This window comes from Solanum verrucosum, unplaced genomic scaffold (genome assembly GCF_900185275.1).
Source record: "Solanum verrucosum unplaced genomic scaffold, falcon-dt-bn FXZP01000139.1, whole genome shotgun sequence".
Classification (NCBI taxonomy): domain Eukaryota; kingdom Viridiplantae; phylum Streptophyta; class Magnoliopsida; order Solanales; family Solanaceae; genus Solanum; species Solanum verrucosum.
In genome coordinates, this window is record NW_026020364.1 from 100,229 (window position 1) to 123,531 (window position 23,303).

The following is a 23,303-nucleotide window of genomic DNA, read 5'->3' on the forward strand; positions in this document are numbered from 1 at the left end:
ACTAGACTCCCCCTGAGCAACAAAACCAGGTGGTTGCTCCATATAGACTTCTTCCTTAAGATCACCATGCGGAAAAGCATTCTTAATGTCCAACTGATGAAGAGGCCAATGACGAACGGCAGCCATAGATAGAAAAAGACGAACTGATGCTATTTTAGCCACAGGAGTAAAAAGTGTCACTATAATCTAGCCCAAATATCTGAGTATACCCTTTGGCAACAAGGTGAGCCTTAAGTCGATCAACCTGACCGTCTGGACCAATTTTGACTGCATAAACCCAACGACAACCAACAGTAGATTTACCTGCAGGAAGGGAGACAAGCTCCCAAGTACCACTCTTATGTAAAGCAGACATCTCATCAACCATAGCCTGCCTCCATCCAGAATGAGAAAGTGCTTCACCTGTAGTCTTAGGAATGGAAATAGAGGACAAAGACGACACAAATGCATAATGGGGTGATGATAGACGATGTGACTGAGGAAACAGTATGGAATGTGGAACCTGATTCTGAATAGAAGAAGACGACATTCTATTAATTAAATAACAAGATGAAAGGACTGCATCACCCCAAAAACGCAGCGGAACATGGGATTCAATAAGGAGAGTGCGAGCAGTCTCAATGAGATGCCTATTCTTTCTTTCTGCTACACCATTTTGCTGAGGAGTGTATGGACAAGATGTTTGGTGAATAATTCCTTGGTGAGACATAAACTCCTAAATTTGGGATGATAAGTATTCTAAGGCATTATCACTATGAAAAGTACGAATAGAAGCACCAAACTGATTTTGTATTTCAGCAAAGGAACTTTTGAATATAGAAAATAACTCAGAACGATCTTTCATTAAGAAAACCCAAGTGCATCTCGAATAATCATCAATGAAACTAACAAAATAACGAAATCCTAAGGTGGAACCGACTCTACTAGGACCCCAAATATCAGAATGAACTAATGAAAACATAGACTCTGAACGATCCTCAGTACTACGTGAAAATGTAGCACGAGTGTGTTTCCCAAGTTGACACGACTCACAATCTAATGTGGATAAACTAGACAAACTAGGCACCATCTTTTGCAGTTTGGATAGACTTGGATGTCCTAAACGTTTGTGAATTAGATCTGGGGAATCTGTAACGGAGCATGCTGTTAAGGAATTTGAAGAGGTAAGATAGTAAAGGCCTTGTGATTCATGTCCTGTTCCAATCATCTGTCCCGTATTGCGGTCCTGCATGAGAAAAAAATCATCAAAAAAGGTTATGCTACAATGTAGGGCTTTCCTCAAACGACTAACCGATGCTAGATTAAAAGGAGAACCAGGGACATAAAGAACAGAGTCTAGGGTGACAGAAGATACGGGTTTGGCTTTTCCAACCCCCTTTGGTTTTGTTTGGATCCCATTGGCTAAAGTAATAGATGGAAGAGATTGTGAATAAACAATATCAGACAATAGTGATTTATTACCAGAGATATGATCAGAAGCCCCTGAGTTTATGACCCATGATCCAAGAGTGCTAGACTGTGACACACAAGTAAATGAATTACCCGCAACAGAAACATCAGGTTGTGCAACCGAAACTACTTGTGGAGACGTTTGTTTATTTGCACGATACCGAAGAAACTCTTTATATTCCTTTATAGAACAATAGGATCACAACTGGGTGGTGGACCATGCAAAATATAACATATGTCACGAGTATGTCCAGGTTTATGACAATGACTACACTTGGATCAAGGTTTTCCAAAACGTTGTTTACTTGCGCGATTTCGAAGGAGCTCATTATATTCCTTTAGAACAACAGGATCATAACTAGGTGGTGGACCATGCAAAATATAACATACGTCACGAGTGTGTCCAAGTTTATGACAATGACTACACTTGGATCGAGATTTTCCAAAAAATTCTCTCCTTCGTCGATTCTCCATAGACTGGTATGTATGCTGGAAACTGACAGAAACTGCTACAGTGGTTTGGAAATATTGGAAGCTGCCGGAATCTGCCCACAGTGGCCTGAAATTCTAATTTTACCGGGAACTTGCCGGAAACTGCCCTACAGTGGTCTGCTTTCACCGGAAACTGCTTGTAAATCACCGGAACCCTAATTCCGGTGATCGAATCTGGAGAAAACTGACTGGGTTCTGGTCGGGAATACTGGACAACCCTAACAGAAGAAAACTGCTCGAAAACAGATGACCGGAGCAGCACTCACGCGCCAACGCGTGACCAAATCTTGCCGAAAAACTTTCACCTTCGAACGGCTCGTGAGGGGCTGTTTTCCGGTGGATCTAATTGGGGTTCGGTCGCCTGAGCTTCCCGAGCCTTGTGATGGTGTTGTCTTTCGCACAACACCTTCAGAACGAAAGATGACACAAATCAGTCCCAACCGTCGTCGCCGGAATTTGACACGGTGACTTGAAGTTTCTCACCAATGCTCTGATACCATGTGAGAAATACATGGGGAAAATATTATTGAATTGTATATCTAAATAGTTACATTGAGACCCTATTTATAGACACTACATTGGAATCCTTTTCCAACTAGGATTCCTTTTCTTATTCCTATTCCTATTCCTATTCTAAGTAGAAAATACTTATTTCTATTCTAACAACTATATTGTCCACTACATCTCCAGTTAAAAAGAATTATATCCATTTGATTAGTTCTGTTATCACATTTAATCTTTACCCTTAACGTTGACAGTCATCTCCCTCAATACACAATACTCTATCTTGTCAGATTTCTTTATAGCTACCCTGCTGGTTTTATATTTGAAAAGGGAGCTTTGTAAGACTCCATGAATTCAAACCTTGAAAACCAAACAAAACCAGATCATGGGGACCACCAATGTAAGATCATGAATTTGAACCATGAAAACCACACCAAAACAGGAAGGTGGGGACCACCCAATGATTATGAGGTCAAAAGTAATTAAACGGACTAGGAAGGATGTCAAGGTACTTTGCAATAAAGGATGAAAGCCCAAAAAGATTTTAAAAAAATTTAAGTGTGACATCAATGATTAGAAATAATACCTTTGTGTGCCAAAGGAGGCTACAGACTGGTACCTTATCAAACAGGAATGATAACTAGAGTAGGAGGTGTGCTGGAAGTAAATTAAGGTCTAAGGGGAGCTCTAGCACAAGGTCGATCGGAAGCTATGCCGCGGATTAAGTTTTCGAATGTTGGCACAAGGTACAACTTCTAACAAGCATATCTTCCAGTGTATAAAGTTTTATGTGGTGAATTACCTATCCAACTAAAGGTCTTCGAGTCTACATTCAAATTCAACAAACTGTTCATCAATCTAAGCTTTGTACATAATTATATGTACATTTAGTGAAGTTCATTTGAAATGGCCTGGTGCGAGCATGGTAAACTTCTCGAAATCGATTTTTTTTCATTATGCCTCACGATAGGCCAAAAATCTACCTATTTCTTCCATTTCAAAGGCTACGAAGTAAGAGAAAGAGGGAATGGACTTATATTCTCAATGTTTCCAGTTCAATAAACCTTTAGATGTCTCTTACGATATCCTACTATCTGTGTATTGACAAAATCAATGATTTCACTTAAAAGTTTACATGATGACCAAAGATTTCTCCTTCTTACATTGTGACCCATGAAATTATGCTAAAGGGATATAATAAGCCAAAAGAGCCACATTATTTACTGTTAATGAAAAAGGGGCCAATGAGCCATATATGTTATCAAATGTTTTGGGAGTACTACTTGGTTAGCCAAAAAGGTTTTAGTCTACGTCTAAAGCACTCGAAACTACGTAGGACAAGGCTGTACCATTGGTGCGGGCGATACCTTAATGTTACCCAAAAAGAGGGTTTTATGATGTGGGTCCAATGGTAGAAAAAGTTATGAATGTGTAGTCATCCCGGCAAGGTGGGATGGCCTAGTGGACCGGGCCAAGATCAGACCCCATATATATTACATTGTGGTGTCGATGACTAGATAACTCCCACTACAATTACTTTTGTTCATTTATGTTTATTGAATCTTATTTTGATGATAATGGCTCTCTTAGTTCTCATGATACACTTATAGAAATATGGAATGTCCTTTCCTTTAATATGCCCTCACATTTCTTTACTATGTTGATTATGCTCTATCATACAAGTGTTATTCACCGGTGTAAAGATATGACACCTGGGCTTAACTCAACCCCAAAAGCTAGCTCATGAGGGGAGGATTGCCCAAGTCCATATAAGGGGACCACTAGTTCATTCCCCAACCAGTGTGGGACTTTTACCCACTCTAACAACCCCCTACACGCCCAGGCACGACTGAAGCGTGGACCGGGAGCCCAAACGGGGTTGGACCTGGCTCTGATACCATGTAAAGATATGACACATGGCCTAACTCAACCCCAAAAGCTAGCCCATGAGGGGAGGATTGCCCAAGTCCATATAAGGAGACCACTAGTCCATTCCCTAACCAATGTGGGACTTTTACCAACTCTAACAAACGGTTCTCGCATCCCTTTTGTTGGGGATGCTGCATTTCATTATGCAGGTTTCGAGACTTCGGGTAACAAGATTCCACATTAGGCATCTCTCTCATCTTCAACTGCTATTGGTGAGCCTCACTCATCATTCGGGGTATTTTTCTTGTCATATGTATATTTAGCTATTTTGGGTACGTTAGAGCCTTGTCCTAACACTTTTATTATTGATGTTACGTCTTAGAGGTTTCGTAGACTAAACTAATCATGCCATGTACTATATATAGATATATACATACATATATATATATTGGGTTGTTCAGAGGATTGGGCGTCTTTTGTAGAGAACCATGTTGTGTTGTAGGTTCTTTACTTTTTGGTATCTCAAAGTAACTTTTAACATCCAGTGGAAAAACTAAACATTAAAGGAAAAGCGAACTAGATTTTATGACAATCCAGGGAATAAGCACATTACTTTGAAGAGACCTCCATACCAGAACCTGTAGAAAATTGCAGAAAGAAATAAGAGAACATGCAGAGGAGGGAAAAGAAGCATGGATATAGTTTCCTCTCACAAAATAGGCAAAAGAAGACTGTTGGGAATAGAATGTAGAAAAAATCATACCTGCCTCCAAGACTGCAATTCAAAGCGCGTAGAAGCCATGGTTTTTTCCTCTGAGATTCCTCAGTCCAACATCTTTGGAATCTAAAGAGTTGAAATGCATAAATTGTGACAACGCTCTTACAGTTGATTATGCAAATATTGAGGGAGAAAGATACACCGATTACAACCTTGCACTCAATGTCTCTGTCTTATCCCATGAGTCTAACTTCCAAACATCCTTTTCAGTGATTGGTCTGTTATAACCTTGTCGCAAGAGGGGAGTTATCCATCCAAAAGATATCCCTACCACAGTTAAGCAACTCCAATTATCATTTAGCTATTGAAAAAAGATAGTTCAATGTCCCACAGGACCTACCAGTTTTAATGAAAAGTCATAAGAAAATTAGATTCAGGTCATTAAATAGAGAAGGCATAAAGTCATTGTATTCTGAAAGAATGAACAAGAGATGTATGCAAAGTCCATCAGTGCAAATCATTCATATTGTTTCTATAAACTTTCTTATAGTACAACAAACCAAATGAAAGTATGAAACCATTTCAGGATTAAGTGGCCATGGTTAAAATTAATAAGCAGAATCCACTGACTTGACAAAATGCTTGCATATCTCTCAGGACAAATATGGTCTTCTCCAAGGATTGTTTCATCATTTTTATCATCAACGGACTCACTCCTTAATGGAATATAGCCAGGAAAAGGATTCAAATGAGGAAGATGGACAAGAAGCAGGGCCCCAAATACAATCTGCATAAAACATTTCAGATTTTGTAGTTCAATCTCTAATGGAACAAAATGTAGGTAGTTAAGATATAAATGTTAGTTTTCCATGCATTTCAGAATAAAAGATAAACTTGGTTACCAGAATTGTGTTCCAACTGCAGCCTGATACAAGGCACAATTTCCTCTCCAACCAATATGATTAATATTTTTCCGATTCTTCAACTATATAAATTGATTTTACAACTGTTCAAACTACTTGAATGTAATCTTACATAAACTGATATTCAGGGCACAATATATTACAGTCAAGAAATACTCCTAGACCTCATGCAAAATCAATATATCCTTTCATCAATATAAATCAGCTCTAATCCTAGGTAAATCCCCTTGAAGAATTATATGACTGATTAATTTTTTAAAGCTAGGAAAACATGCAAAATGCACCCACTAAAAGCTAACAGATGATAAGGACAAGATAAGTACCTGACAGATGACTGAACTGTAATAGATGTACAGTGTAAACCTGCACAATTTAGTAAAAGCTATGAGTAAAGTACTGATTCCTTTGATAGCATAAGTCCACATATAGAAAAGAATCTTTCAACGCAATCAAAAAGGTTTTCTTATAAATCTACTGAGTGAATGAAAAAAAGTTGCAACTCGAGATTATAAATCCTCCAGTACAGAGAACAGTCTAATTCTTATAAAAGAGGTTTTCTTATAGATCTACTGAATGAATGTAAGTAGGAAAACAATTAGGGTGGTGGAGTTGAGGATCAGAAGGGGTGTGTCTATTACGAGAACCAATTTGGATTCATGTTGTGACATTCAACTACAAAAGTCATTCATCTCATAAGGAGGTGGTTGAGAAAAAAACAAAGAGGAAGAGAGACTTACACATGTTGTTCATTAACCTAGAAAAAAAATACGACAAAGTCTCTAGGGGTTCTATGGAGATGTTTGGGAACTAGAAGTGTATTGTAGCTTACATTAGGGTGATTAAGGACATCTACGATGGAGCCAAGACACGGGTGAGGATGGAAGAGGAAACTCCGAGCACTTTCCAGTTGTCATAATGTTGCACTAGGGATCAACTCTTACCCCGTTTTTATTCGTTTTGGTGAGAACTAACGCGGCGTAACCAAAGAGAGGTACTATGGTGTATGGTTGTATGCTATTTGCGAATGACATAGTACTGATTGACAAGACACACAACGCGAGTAAACAATAAGATGGAAGTTTGGAGATAGAACCTAAAGTCTAAAGGGTTTCAGGTTGAGCAGGACTAAGACGGAGAATGTAGAGTGTAGTGACATAACTCATGTGAAGATCGAGACTCATGGCATCTCCAAGAGAGGAAGTTTCAAGTATCTTAGGTGTACGATCCAAGGTAATGGTGAGATCGACGAGGACGTTACATATCGTATTAGAGGGAGGGATGAATGGAGGCTTCCGGTGTTTGTGAGATAAGAATGTGCAACCAAGAATAAAAGATGAGTTTTATAAAGTGATGTTAGACCAACTCTATTGTATGAGGTGAAGTGTTGGTCAGTCAAGAACTCGCACATCCAGAAGATAAAAGTAGAGGAAATGAGGATGTTAAGACGAATGTGTGGGCATACTATGAGGTATAGGATAAGGAACAAGGATATTAGGGACAAGGTGGGAGTGGCCTCCATGGTGGACAAGACGAGGAAAGTGAGGTTGAGATGGTTCGGGCATGTGAAGAGGAAATGTGTAGACGCCCCAGTGAGAAGGTGTGAGAGGTTGGCTATTGTAGGTATGAGAAGAGGTAAAGGTAGGCCCAAGAAGTATTGAGGAGAAACATGTAGCTCATCACTGAGGACATAACCTTAGATAGGAGGATATGGAAGTAAGGTTTGTAAGTAGACTTGGGCTATATAGTTTACCTTATTAGTAGTATTAGTACTATTCTCCTATTTTCTTATTCTTTGAATGTATTATTACATGTTGTTTTCTTTGCTTCGATTATCGTATTATATTGTTTCTAATGTTTTTTTCTCCATAATCCTTTTACTGTATTATATTTTCATAAACGTTGTGATATGCTTTACTTGAGCCGAGGGTCTATCAAAAACAGCCTCTCTACCTCCATAGATAGGGGTGTGTACACACCACCCTCCCTATACCCCACTTGTCGAATTTCACTGGGTATGTCGTTTTTTTTTTTTTTTTGAGATAAAGGTAACTGTGTATTCACAAAAGGCTCATCATCAAATAAATGATGAGCATAGGTCACTTACAATCTCATCAGAGCATATCAAACTACCCTATGGGAGATTACAAATTACCTATGAAGTCATCAAAAAGTTCTATATCCCCCATCATATTTTGTTTACACCAAAAGTACAAAAGACTAAGACAATTCATTCTAATTTTCTGGATGTTGTTTCTCTTATCCTCAAAGCATCTTCCGTTCCTTTCTTTCCATAGGGACCACCAGATGCAGGCTGGGATTAACTCCCACCAATCTTCATTTGACTCCCTTCTTCCTATCTCCTTCCAGCTGTAGAGCAAATCCTTAGTGGACTTTGGAATTGTCCAGCATACACCAAGAAGACCAAGAAACATGTTCCACAAGCTTGTAGCTACTTTGCAATGAAGGAATAAGTGACTATTAACTTCTGCATCTTGATCACACATAAAGCATCTTGAGCATAATTGTCTGCCTTTCTTTTGAAGCACTTCATGTGTTAAGCAGGCCCTTTTGCACACTAACCAGGCAAAACATGAGATCTTCAATGGTATTTTTATCTTCCATATTAACTTCCATGGCCAGTTTCTGATCTGTGTTTGGCCAATATTGTATCTGCAGTAACATGACTTTACTGTAAACACACCTTTGCTTTGCCATCTCCAAATAGGCTTATCAGGTTCAGTGGAGGTGCCTGGGAAGGCATTGAGGATCTGAAACAAATTAATGACCCTCTCGATTTCCCAATCATTCAAAGCTCTCCTGAAAATGAGATTCCAACCCTGAGGACTCCATAGTTGTGAGATTGTGGCCTTGTTTTGAGTGGTGAGCATAAACAGGTCTGGGAAGAGTGATTGCAGGCTTTCATCCCCAATCCAATGTTCATTCCAAAAATCAATTTTCCTACCATTTCCCACCTTTAGTGAGATGTTGCCTTTGAATTGGGGCCATAATCTTCTAATAGTCTTCCACACACTGCATCCAAAAGTTCCAAGAGCCTCCTCAGTAATCCAATGGCTTTGTAGTCCATACTTCATTGTGATAACTCTTTTCCAGAGTGACTGATCTTCAATGCAGAATCTCCACAACTATTTTTGAAGGAGACAGTTGTTCTGAAGATTGAGCTTTTTTATTCCCAGCCCCCCTTGCTTTCTGCTAAGAGTAAGAGTATCCCACTTAACTAGATGGCAACTTTTGTGCTCTTTATTTCCATTCCATAGGAAAGACCTTCTGAGTTGATCGATCTTTTTCACAATGTTCTTTGGAATTGGAAATAGGCTCATCATATATGAAGGAAGGGCATCAAGGACAGATTTAACTAGAGTCAACCTACCTCCCAGGGAGAGGTATTGACTCTTCCACCTAGCAAGCTTCTTGTTACATCTCTCCAAAACTTCACTCCACACAGTTGTCTCCTTATTTTGTGCTCCTAAAGGCATGCCCAGATACCTTGTAGGTAGGGTTGCTATTTGGCAGCCAAGATTTCTAGCTAGCAACTCCATATTATCCACTTGATTCACAGGATAGAGAAAACTTTTTTGCCAATTTACATGCAGACCAGATATACCTTCAAAGATAGTAAGGATTGCTCTGATGTGTCTAATTTGTATCACCTCAGCCTCACAGAAAACTAAAGTATCATCTGCATATAGTAGATGCGTAATCCCCACCTCATTGTCCCTATTCCCCTGATTCTGAGCCTTAAAGCCTTTAATCCATCCATTAACATTTGCTTTTCTGATCATGTGATTGAGGCCTTCCATGGCTAACAAGAAGAGAAAAGGTGAGAGAGGGTCACCTTGTCTCAAACCTCTTTGTGATTGGAAAAAACCTTCAGAGTTTCCATTTATGATCAGGGAGAATTTAACAGTGGATATACAGAACTTTATCCAATTGAGCCATTTCCTCCCAAATCCCATGTCCTTTAAGACCTTCAGCAGAAAAGCCCAATTGACGTGATCATAGGCCTTCTCTATGTCCAACTTACATAAAATTCCAGGAATTTTTTGCTTAACTCTGGAGTCTACCAACTCATTAACAATTAGTGCAGCATCCATGATTTGCCTTCCTTTCAGAAAGGCCATTTGGTGTACATCAACCAGTTTCCCCATTACTGTCTTCAACCTCTCAGTAATCAGTTTGGAAATGATCTTGTAGACTCCTCCTATCAAGCTAATAGGCCTGAAATCTTTCAACTCTTTTGCTCCAGGTTTTTTAGGAATCAGTGCTAGGAAGGTGGCATTGAAAGACTTTTCAAAAATTCCATTTTGATGGAAGTTGTGAATTGTCAGCATCAGATCCTCTTTTACAATTCCCCAACAAGATTTAAAGAAACTCATTGTGTAGCCATCTGGCCCTGGAGCTTTATCTCCATCACAAAGTTGTAGGCATTGCAAGACCTCTGATTCAGTAAATGGTCTTTGCATCCAATCCTTTTCTTCCTGAGAAATAGTTGGACATTCCATAAGGTCAAAGTTGGGTCTCCACTCCTCAGATTCAGTGTAAAGTTCTTTGTAGAAATTAATCACGGTGTTCCTGATCTCTACAGGGTCTTCTACAACCTCTCCTCTGTCTATCAACCTATCAATAGTGTTGATCCTTCTGTGGGCTGTTGCCATTCTCTGAAAAAACCTTGTGTTATTATCTCCTTGTTTCAGCCATAAAACCCTTGATTTTTGTCTCCATTTCGATTCTTCATTTTTTGCCAACTCTTCCAGCTCCACTACTATGGTGGCTCTTATTATCACTTCATCTTCAGTCAATTCCCTGGTTTCTTGTATCAAATCAATTTCTGCGAGTTCCTCCAGTAAGCTATTTTTCTTACTAGTGAGCTCCCCAAAATTTGACTTGCTCCACTCCTTGAGTTTCTGCTTTAGCATTCTTAGTTTAATATTCAATATGTAATCAGGACAACCGAGCGTGTGTGCCACTTCTGGACTTGTTCCGGCGAGGAAACTTGGTTCTCTCCTCATTCTGACTCAACTCATCTGAGATTTTGCAGGCTGTACAATTCAGAAGTTTAAATTCGTGCCAAGGCTCCAAAAAGACAACTAGCTTGTTTTATTGTTTTCTTACCATCTGATTTCTCAATTGCTGCTTCCTAGAATATAATGCCAAGGGTTTCACATGTTTAAGCTCTTTCTAATTTTTTTCTCCAGAGAATATCTGACAAGATGCAGACTTCTCTTGCATATACAGGATCTCTTTTTCATACCATGAGATTCATCTCCTGAGTGTTTTTTTCTTTTTAAGTTTGGTGTGCAACCCTTGTTTGCTCTTAGGGGAAGATTGGTGGAGAGTTTTGTTGATTTCTCAAACTCATTAAGCCTTTGAAATTGTAGGGGATCCTTCATATTTTACTTCTTACTGCCACGTTCATTAATCAAATTCTTAAAATCAATGGGAGTATAATTATCCAACGCAGTTATTTTATCTGACATGTTGGCATGTAATTTTTTTTCCTTAATAGAAAAGCCCTTCATGGGTCATCCAACATTCATGAAGTTGACCAGATGACTTGACAACATTAATAAGCCTTGAGAAAGGAAATTACTTCAAATAGCGATTGACCAAAAATAAAAATATCAAACTCACCTTGAGTAGAAACTCTGCATTGAAAAAACGAAGTTGAGGATCACAAGTTCACCTACCAAGACATACATTACTCCGAATCTGACATACCATCGGAACTCTTTGATATAGACTTTAGTTTCCACTAGATTCATAACAATAATGGACATCCAAGCAAGTGCCTCTATGCTCAAAGAAACCATCTGGAAGAAAAGAGTACATATGTCAGTTGACTAGATATATGAAGCAAAAATCTCACTAGACTGGTCCACAAGTAGGAGTAATCAAAATTGCTGCTGTTATGTATAACTAAATGCAAAGAACTGATCAGATCTTGGATGAACATGTAAGTTATCATGCTAGTATTTTCTTCTCCAAAGTCCAGACCAACTAATCATATTGTAAACTAATGACCAACTGTCTTAACTGTTTGATGTTTCCAAGAAGCATGAGCATCATTACTTGAATACCCAGCAAAAGATGATCCAAGCATCTTTGTATCAACATTATCAAAAGAAAGAGCATACTTCATCAAAAAATATGTGCATACCCTAAAGCTACTCAATGACCTACCAAAATTTCTCACCAAGTGGTAATCTTTCCTTAGTAACCTTCCGTCTATACCTATTCCAAAAATAAGTCTATAACTTGTCTAAAAAAAAAAAGTCTATAATTTACTAAAGGAGACGGGGAAACTGGGGAATACACCTATCGAGTACAATCATGGGTTGAGTGAAGCACCAGATGATCTAGTAGTTGATAAAAGGTCATAACAACGACTTGTTGGAAGGTTAAATTACCCATTCCACACTAGACTTAATATAGTCTATGTCATGAGCATGGTGAGGCAGTTTATGCACAATCCAAAGGTAGTCCACCTAAGAGAAGCACACAAAATAAAGAGAATCTGAAAAGGATCTCTTAAGAAGACTTCAATTCAAAAGGGGAAGCACCTTGACTTTAGAAAATTATACGGATGCAGACTATGCCGGGTCCCTATTTAACAAGAAGTAAATTTCAGGGTATTGCACTTTCTTGAGTAGTAATCTGGTGGCATGGAGTAATAAAAAGAAGAATGGTGTGCCAAGGTCAAGTGTTGAATCAGAGTCCAAAGCGATACATGGATGTTTGTGAGCTACTGTGGCTAAAATAAAATCTTTGAAAGTAAAGTGGGACCCCTTCTACAAAGCTATAATGTGATTCTAAGTCAACAATAAGTATAGCCCTGCAGCATGATCGAACAAATTGATTGACACTTCATCAAAGAAAAATTGGACAGTGGTCTGATTTGTACTCCATTCATGTCACCCAGGCACAACTAGCAGACAATCTTTTAAATAGCTGAGATACTTTTTCCATGTTTATCCTAAGATAAGATCTGATTTGTATCCCATATTTGTAGAGATTTATCACTAACTGGCATTATTAGCCTCATATATATAAGCCCCTGCATTGTACATTGTGATGATAAAAAATACAGAATAACTTTTATCTCTCGTTTTAACAGTTACTTCAGAAGGTTAAAAAAATAGCAGGAAAAATGTAAAAGAAAAGCTTGCACATTTCTGGCCTCTACGCTTGAAAATATTTAAAAGAGTGTTATGAAGTAAAGATCATAAAAATCTTCATTTCACAAGGAACTTTGCTTCGCAATTTTTTTTAAGAAAAGACAAAACTTCAGTTGGATTCTAGATTTCTATTGAAACTGGTAACTTGTGTCTATTTCTATAAATGAGCAAAACAGTTTACAATAAGACACTAAGAAACTGAAGCTATTTTGACCAACTAAATTGAATCAGCACATCCAGAATTTCGACAGTTTCTCTCAGTAGGACTGTTTACACCAAACACAGCAGCAGCAACATACACAGTGTAATCCCACAAGTGGAATCTGAGGAGGGTGAGTGTAGGCAGACCTTACCTCTACCTTGGAAGGTAGAGAGTCGGCTCAAAGAAAAGCATATCCAAAAAAAATTGAAAAAGAAATAATGAAAGTCAAGAAATTATAGCAATAAATTATAGAAATCATGACAAAGCATACTGGAAAAAAGAACAAAACAACTACAATAAAATAGTGCGATAATAAAAGTACAAGCGACAGTAAATAGTAGCAGAAATTGAAAGACAATAAACTACAGGAGAAATACTATGACTACCAGTATGTAAGGATAAGGACAAGGGTCTACTAACTACTAGCATTCTACCCTAATTTGTATCCTCCATAACCTCTTATCTAAGGTCATTTCCTCGACCACTCCAACAGTTATAATATAGGATAATGTCGGCGACTCAAATCTAGGGTTTCTCTCAACCCAAATTGGAATAAAAAACTTGACTCCTTCTCAACAATGACCACTTCGTAGAGGATATTCCAGACCTCTCCATTGATCAAGGTCCTCCCATTTGAGGTGATTTTTCAGTTAGGTCTCCTCCTCGGTAGCAATCCATTCCTCCGCATTTTTCTCCTATCTTGTGGTTGGACCAGGTGAGAGGAACTCCAATAGCCCTCTGAGTTGTTGGGGTGCATCCTGCTATGGATCTCCGCCATTCTAAGAGAAATCTGGAGGTTTTTCGAGAAACGGTTTCCTTGAAGAATCTTCTTTTCCATATTTCTATGAGAGAAATCTATACGAAATAGATTACCCACCATCTCAAATATGTTTACCCTAAAAGTTGTTTTCCAGTTGGAATATGTCCACTCCTGAGGTCTGCTAGAAAAGGTTTCTCCTCATCTTCCCTACCAAAGTGGCTAACCAAACATATCTTTAGCAATCCATCAACCTTTGTCCCTGAGGATTCAGAATTAAGAATATTCTCCTTCTTAATCTCTATGTCTGCTTCCCAAAGCTTTTGGATTGCCATTTACTTTCTTGTACTGTTTTAGCATATGGATAGTGGGTTTCAGTCAACATAGGGGAATGGGGACCTACCTAATCAATAGGTGGAGAGAAAGAATCTTTCTACCTTAAATGAAACATCGAGCCAACCAGCATTTAATGCTTTTTCTTGAATGATTAGGACCAACCTTTGATCCCCTTTAAGGATAAAATGCTCATATATCTGCAATGTGCATTGAATTTGCTCGTATGAAAGTTGTATGTGACTATATATCCAATTCTTTGGTTCTCCATCTCTCTTACCACATTATTTTGGTGCTTGGAGGCTTCCTTAAGATTATGACAAATCCATTCCATGGCTTTACTGCTCATTGAAGAGCTTCTCATCATATGACCACTTCTCTCCACCCATTCATACCAGATAGCTCAATCGTAGCGCATCTTGTAATATCAAATGATTTAAAGCTTGCATTGAAATATATCCTATTCTCCCCCATATTTGTGATCAGAACTTGACAAGAAAGAAACGAAAAAGGTTGGAATGCTACCATTGAAGGTGATAGCTGAGAAGAAGGTGATGAAAGAAGAGGGGTTCCAGCGAGGAAGTCGATGGAAAAGGTGCTCTCCACTCCTAGAAAGTAGGAGAAAGGAAGTTCTTCACAAGAGTGCCTAGGAACATTTCTAGGCTGAGGAATGCTGAAAAAGACTAGCAGAATCGGCAGGAAAAAGTTGTCAAAAATCTGAAATCAAAACAGTAGGTGAGTTGCAGGGGAGATAAAATTTCGCCGGAAAACATCTGTAGGTGTTAAAGAAGTCACAGAACAGATCTAAGATCAGAAACAATAGGTGAGTTGCAACGGAGAAAAACTTTCATAAGAAAAAACCTGTAGGTGTTACAGGGAGGCCATTTCCTGTGAAGATAGCCGGGAAAGGCTCACATTCTGATGTGTTTCTACGAGTGTTTATAAAATATTTCTTTAAGGTTATCTCTACCTCCAGTTGGATTCCAGATTGAATGAAGCAAGAGAAGAAAGTTTTGCAAAGTGAAGACTTAAAGCCTTCTATTGAGAAATCTATAGTATTAGGAGATGCAGACATCTTAAATTTGTGAAGAAAATTTATGAGTATATCAAGATTAAATGCCTCTCTAAACATCAAGTTTATGGAAAAGATAAAAGTTCCAAGAAAATGTTTTACCTTCAGAGATACAAAAATGATGAGAGTAGAGAATCATGTAAATAAGAAACAACGAGAGGAATGTCACCTATCCACATATCGCCCTAAACCAAACTCCGCTACCGTGACCTATTCCGGCCCCCGCCGATACAAGAAGAAGGAAAGGAGAGTAAAATTGCAAGTTGAACTTCAAAAGACTACACATATGCCTTTTTATGAGGTCAAATATTCAATAATGTAACTGAATGAATCATAGCGACTTTATTGACACTGTCTACTGTGTGATGAATATGAAATTCAGTCACCTATGCAGAAGCTATCTGGTACACAAAGTGAACTACCCGACAAATGGTATGAGATTTAGAGAATCTTTAGCTTCAGGAACCCTGACCTGCTTTAGAAAACAAATTACTTTATCACTTTGGAATTAAAAAGGACCGAATAGAGTAGTATAAATAGGAACTCATATATCCGACTCCAACTACACTGGGATTCACACATAGTGCATTAGTTCATAGTTCATGTAGTTTTGATTTCCATTATTAGTCCTTTGGGGTGATTCTGATCCAAAAAGAAATTGAAGAATCACTAGGACAAGTACTTCAAAGTAAATTATTGAAGACAGTTAAATTAAACAGTATGACAATAATTCACCTACCATATACCTAAGAAATGAACGATGAAGATGATTTAATTTCTTTGAAAGGAAAGTGGTGCATAATTTTGAGCCATGATTATACATGCCAACTGCAAGTTTCTTCATTTCTGATAGGTACATGCAATTGCAGATACATAAACAGTTTGGTAAGATTTTTTTATTTTTTTTTATATGTGCTAAGGGAATGAAAACAAGATGAATTTCGTATAAACAAAAGGAAATGCTGATGTCAGAAGAGCATGGGAGAAATAAGAAAACAGATAAATTATAACACGAAGTAGATAGAACCTCAAAAGGAGCAAGGTCAGTGTCTGCATCCAGATTGAAGATTGAAATGCCCATAAACAATCTGAGCAAGGGCTCAGCAGCACAACAACTTCCCAAAAGGATCAATATGTAATTGTAATATTTCGACCTTAACTGAAATCTGCGAATGTTGTGGTCCATCCTGACCAGCCATAAGCGATACACACAAAGCACAAAAAGAACCACATTAGATATGCAATCAGCTGATTCAATAGCACAAGGTGTATAAGCACCAAAAGCACTGTTAGTTTCTTTGGCCCATATCCCATTTGCCACCGGCTTGCAATACCAAACTAGTGCATCGAAAATCATTTTCTGTAACTACTCTACCAAAATTTCACCACGTTAGAGGTCCACTGTACTGTACAACAAAAACAACACGCCTCAATCCCAAGCAAGTAGGGGCTAGCTATAAATAGTGGTCCTCTGTATGCCAGTGAAATATTCTGGAGTGCACTAAGGTCTGTGCATATTCAAACCTTCATCATTTTCAATCAACCAAGAACTGCTCACAGTTGTGCGTAAAAAATTTACTGCAATTAGGGAAAAAAACATACGCAGCCATTAGCTAGATGTGGAGCAATCAAGCAACGAAAATTGCACCAATGGTTATGACAGAAAGACTAGAAAGTTGTAGCTTTCTAAAATATGAGAAAGTTAACAGACAGAAAGTAGACAATGACCAAAGTCCAGATGAGCATAAATGGAATCAAAGGCATCCATATGAAGATGATTTAATAATGAGAGGAAGAATTAAATACTTAGTGATCTAACAAAACCAGACAGTGAAACTGAATATTTATAATGTACACACAATACATAAACACACTCAAACTTCGCCTGAGCTAAGAAGTAAGCACTCCAACTTTGAGAGACCACATGTAGACACCTCAACTTGATCTCAACTGGCAACTACACACTCCAACTCATCCCCACTATATCTCATGGACCCGATGCTAACATGGCACATAAAGTTTCTAGATGATACAGTGGAGACAAGTATAGATATGCATACTAATAATTGGTTTATGCATTAAGCGGGAAAAGGAGAGAGTGAAGTTAAATAGCATGACATCGACATAGGCTTTACAGACACTAACCATTTAAGCCCTTAGCCCCAAAAGTTGTTCAAATTTTCAAGTAAATAACTTCAAATTGAGATAATTAAACAAGAGAAAGAATGATACCTCTCCAACTGAGACAGTGAAGTGAGCAAATGAGCATCTGCAGCCAGGAGGAAGCAATACATGAAGGAAAAAAAAAGGTAAGAGTGGAATCTGAAAATGGTCCAAACTCCAAACAACAACAATGTTGAAACTGCTAGCGTCATTGCTTACGGTGAAGGAGATGCCACTTTAAAAATATTACTGAAAACAAAGGAGTATATATTTTTTTTTCTCTAAAAATTTTGGAAGCATACGGTCTGGGTCCGAGGGATTGGGACGAAGCCCAGCAGCTTTATAGTACACCATGTATTTTTATTTTATATATATACAAGAGAAGTGATAGCGCCTACGTGTTAACCTATAAAAAAACATTTATATATCTATTCATATATAATACGAGAAGAAAAAATGTCACATATTTCACAAATTTTAGAATTTTAAATAATAAAATATCTTTTATCTATATATAAAAGGAGAAGAAAAAAAATACATGTCAACGCTATATTTATTCTTCAATTTTTAATTATTTAATTAATATTTTATTAAATTTTTCTAAAGATGACACATGTTAGAGGTGACTGATCACCATAATTATTCTTCAATTTAATATTTTAAATATTATACCCCAAATATGGTTAATTTTTAATTTATTTAAAATTTCAAAATTTGAATAAAAAATGACACAATCTCAGCATACGTACGTTTCCCTATATATTCAATTAGTTTTTAAAATAAATAAATTATTGTTCCTTTTTTTTAAAAAAAATAATAACAAATATATTTATATATGCTAGGTAAATAATTCGCACTTCGCGCGGTGGTGAACTACCTTATGCTAATAGCATTCAATGATCTATGTGTTTCATCCAAAAAAAAAGCTTATTTTGTTTTATACCACAATTAAGAGTCAGAACACAATTTTCAGAAGTTCTCAATCAAAATATTGGAATTCGAATTCACATAAGCGGGGTTAACATTTGGGAAAAAATAATCATCTACAAGATTGGCTAGTATCCCACTTTTTCGTTTGTGCCAAAAAAGTGAGCATGATCAAATGTGAATGTGTTTTTACTAAGCCTGGCTAAATTGTGTGCCTACAATTATCCCAAAATTTATCAAGAAAAATAATCAATAGGCTTAGTATATCTCTTGAAGGTTGAACTACATAAGATCTTTGAATGATGTTGGATCCATATTGTATTATACGTTGGCATGCTATATTTCCTTGATTTTGAAACCTGCCATGAGCTGTGAGGAAAGTTTAGTTGCCAAAAGAATGTTTAACGACTATTGCAACATTATTTTGGTAATTTCCCAAGGAAGTTCCAAACAAATTGAGTCATTTTCAATTTTTTTTGTTAGTTCGAAAGAAAAAGATGTTATTGCTATCTCAAAAACAATAGAGAACAATGGAGTAATGTGCTAAGAACAAACTTATACTTAATTTTGTAGCAAATAACTGCAACTCAAGAGAACCACAATAGGACATTAAGATATCTTAAGTATCTCTTTCGCAACCTAGGTACAAAGGAAATTAGGTTCATATCTACCTATCGATCTAATTCCACCGAAAAGAAAAAATTGTAATTTTAAAGTTACCATTTTCGTTGAATTAGTTATTCCTTAGTATTGCCAACTAAATAGTTGAATCAATTATTCCTTAGGATTGCCAACTAAATAAGTTTGTATAAAAGCAAAGTAGAAAGATGCATAAGCAATTGACACACTCCAGATCAAAATTTTAAAGTTAATTTGACAAACTAAGAGCCAAGAATATAACCCATCATCCTTCCAGACATGTGGACACCAGATAGAGAATACTGGTTTGAACTAAATACTAAGTTTCTCTGTCAATCTAATGTGAAACTATCAAATCAGTCACAAATAGAAGTGAGTGATTCAACTTCATTCATGACAAGTAAGAAATAAAACTTTGAGAAATTTCAGTACAAAAAGTACATAATTCACCACTTATACTAAAATAGAAATATCATTTATGCATGATTTGTGATCTCTGGCGTGAAGATATTATAAAAAAAAAATTCTCAAAAAGGGCATATAAGTAACAATTATCTCCTTAAAGGAAAAATATTAATACTGCAATTTCTTGATGATAGAACGCATCAATAAATAAATTATAATAAGTAAACGAAGAGGAGTCTTCAAAGCTTACAATGGCTCAATCAATTGAGAGAAGAAATCTGTAACACCCCAGAAATTTTTTTGCGCTAAGACCCGAACCTTCCTTCGTAGTGAGTGAGATTTTTGCAAGGAATTAAAAATTTCTTAAGTATTAAGGTCATTAGATGTAGCACCTTGAGTTCCAAAAAGAATTAAATTGGAATTTTCTAAGTTAAGCTAAGTATGAGTTTTGGGTCGACTTCAAATGACCATAATTCCTAGATCAAGATGAATTAGGTGTGCTACCAGATACCGTAGCGAAGATCTTTAAATTATCTTTCCAACGCCGCTGAGTTTGCTAAGTTTCGAGGTCGGATGAGTGAGATATGACCTTTTGAAGATAGGCTGACCAGTTAAGGAAGGTTAGCCGAAAATAGAGAGGGGTATTTTGGTCTTTTCCTTACCCAATCAGATTTAATTCGTTTTTAGTAATATTTTAAGGGTCTAATCCTATTAGGTTCAGTTTTATAATCCTAAAATACGCCTAGGGTTTTAGTTGAGAATTCAAGAAGAGAATTCAAGAAGAGAAAAGAAGAAGAGAAAAGAGGAGAAAAGAGAAAGGATGAAAGCGTTCGTCGAGATTCTTGCATCTTGTTGCGGATTTTCGCCATGGGTTTAATCCCTAAGAGGTATGTAAGCTTCCATAGTGTTGGGTTCTTTCACCCACACACCAATCATGATTTATTCAGCGTAATTTCGTTCTTGAAATTTAATGATTAGAGTTCTTGATAAGTGTTCTTGAAGTTTCATTAAGTTTTGATGTAAGATTCTGCTTGGGTCAACTTTAAATGACCATATCTCTTAGAATATTAAGAGTTACGTGAGCCATAACCTATCCAATTAAAGGTAATTGAATCTACTTTCCAACCCCACCAATTTCGCGTCAATCCAATTTCTGAGCAAAAAGTTATGACTATTTTAGTAACCTATACAGTGCTGTTACGAATTAGCCGACGGGAAAATATTAAAAAGAGTCGTTTTTGCCTTTTACCTCCAAGAAAACCATCAACGAATTTCTTGACAAATAAAAAGCTCAAAACAATCAGATTTTCATCTTCACTCATGAAAATCATATTTTTGGCCATAGAGATTTCAAGAAACTAACTCGAGAATCTCAAGAAAGGTTTTCTTGATTGTTTACCTTCAAGCTAGGGTTTCAAGGATTCTAATCAAGTTCTTCTTCAAGATTCTTCAAGAATCTTGTTCTTCTAAGTATGTAAGGCTATCATAGTGTTGGACTAGTTCGTCCTCACGCCCTACCTCTACTTTCAGATTAGTAAAAGAGTAATCTAAGATACTTTCCCTAGATTTGAGTATTCTTGAGATAAGTTGATTTTGGGTCCTTGAATTCACGTTTCTTTTAAAAGTTATATTCCTTATTATCGAATAGTTATATTGTTATTGAGATCCTTCATATCATGAATCATAACTCTTGAATTCATAATTCAAATTCAAGAGAGAGTTAAGAGTAGAGTTCAAGAAAGCCTTTGAGATCAATTGTGAATCCTTTGAGATCAACTATCGATTTGAACTAAGTTTTGAGCAAGTAAGTCAGAGAATGAGAAGAGTCACATACATGAGTTTCATAATGTTATGTAGACCTACGAGTCAAGTCGTTCATGCCCATAAATTCCGCATGAACTCCAGAAGTTGAGTATCTTTGAGAGGAGTAGTATCTTCAAGTTCTAAGTCTTGAGTATTGAGTTCCTAATCCCCTTTGAGATTATATTTCTAAGCATGGGACTATTACATGTTACCCATAAAGTCTTTGAGTTGAATTTTTCATGCCCATAATTCGGCATGAATCCTATAAGTCGAGCAGTCTTGAGAAGAGAAGTATCTTTGAGTCCTTGAGTTGAGTCGTTCATGCTCATAATTCCGCACGAACCCTTTGAGTTGAGCATTCTTGAAATTAGTAGTATCATTGAAGTTCTTGAGTTCTAAGTATTTGAGTTCTATCTATGGTTATTGAAAATCTTGCATTGAGTAGTTCATGTACATAATTTGGTATGAACCATATTTTAAGAAGTCTTTTACAAACGTTTTAACTTTGTTTTAAGACTTAAGTTTTGAGTTCAGTAAAGAGTAAAGAGTAAAGTTTGAAGTCCTTTTCTTCAAAAGTATATGGGGACTAAGTATTCCCAAAGAGTTTATAAATATTTTCACATTTAAATAAGAACGGAAACTGAGATTTCCAAAGGGCCTTCGGGCTAGTTTTCACAAAAGAGTAATAGCTTTCTAAATAAAGCAAGCAGGGAAACTGAGATTTCCAAGATAGCCTTTGAGCAAAGTTTTTGAGCAATTATCTGAAATCGGCAGAAAGAATTATGTTTTTAAAACATAAGAGCTAGTATATTTTTAGGAGTAGTATTGAGCACCGATATGGGGGAGAGTTTAGACAACTCACAACCTCCATAAACCATGTAGCCACCATGGGTAGAAAATGGTCATACTTTTTAGATGAACCTTTTTCGAAATAGACTAGTGGATCCATTAGGCAGTTCAGGTCCTATACCTTTGGCCAGGTATAGGATGCGCTGGCAGCGTGAGGAAGATCGTTGTATCATCACAATAGCTCTTATGTGATGGTTGTCGGTTAGAGAAACTCCCACAGAAGTTATTGTATTTTTATATACATCAGTTTATTGTATTTTTATATACATTTCAGAGTTATGTTGTATCCTTGCATACACACAGATTTGACAGCATATTTTTAAACATTTTGTTTCTTTATATTGCACTTGTTTTAAATTGCTTTATATTGAAATGAGTTCAGAGTTGAGTATTCAAAGTTGAGTATCCAGAGTCGAATATCATATCTTTGAATCGAATATCATATCCTTGAGTTGAGTATCTAATCTCGGAGTTGAGTATCTTATCCTTGAGTACTTCTGAGTTGAGTACGTTTGAGTAGTTTTGAGTACCCTTGAGTATTCCTTGAGTTGAGTAAGTTTGAGAAGAGGTAAGTATGTTTCATTTCTATCAAGTTTCAAGCTTATGTTTATGTTTTAGAATTCCTCTTACATGCTCGTACATTCCACGTACTGAGCCATTTGGCCTGCATCTTCTCATGATGCAGACACAGGTATTCAGGATCATCAACAGGAGCTTTGTTGATACATCAAAGAGTTTGATTTAGCTATGGTGAGCCTCCTTGCTTTCGGAGGACTTCATTTACCTTTCAGTTATATCAGTTGTTAGGATGTCGTGGGTCTTGTCCCGACTTCCATCTTTATCAGTTAGAGGCTTTATAGATAGTCAATATAGTTGAGAAGTATGTATCATTTATTTTATTAAATGTTTTAAAGACTAAAGTTGCATTTTTATGGCGAGTTGTATATATTTTATTATACAGAGTTTTCTTTGGACTTAAAGTTTATATTTAAGTTTTACGAACTT

At 36.9% G+C, this 23,303-nt stretch overlaps 1 protein-coding gene across 4 annotated transcripts in view; it reads right to left on the reverse strand.

Moving 5' to 3' along the window:
• LOC125837813 (ABC transporter C family member 12-like) overlaps positions 1 to 17,087 on the reverse strand; it is a 64,906-nt gene extending 47,819 nt beyond the window's left edge. For 3 of the 4 annotated variants that reach the window (XM_049516883.1, XM_049516882.1, XM_049516884.1), the window contains exons 1-7: positions 16,540 to 17,087; positions 11,605 to 11,783; positions 6,279 to 6,318; positions 5,663 to 5,819; positions 5,245 to 5,359; positions 5,078 to 5,158; positions 4,928 to 4,952 (exon numbers count right to left, since the gene is read on the reverse strand). In XM_049516883.1, the coding sequence (XP_049372840.1) occupies positions 4,928 to 4,952; positions 5,078 to 5,158; positions 5,245 to 5,359; positions 5,663 to 5,819; positions 6,279 to 6,318; positions 11,605 to 11,783; positions 16,540 to 16,869 (927 nt within the window). In that variant the 5' untranslated portion in view covers positions 16,870 to 17,087. Of the gene's footprint in view, positions 1 to 4,927; positions 4,953 to 5,077; positions 5,159 to 5,244; positions 5,360 to 5,662; positions 5,820 to 6,278; positions 6,319 to 11,604; positions 11,784 to 16,539 lie in introns of those variants that run through there. The other variant, XM_049516886.1, reaches the window with a different exon arrangement.
• Between the last annotated feature and the right edge of the window lie 6,216 nt (positions 17,088 to 23,303).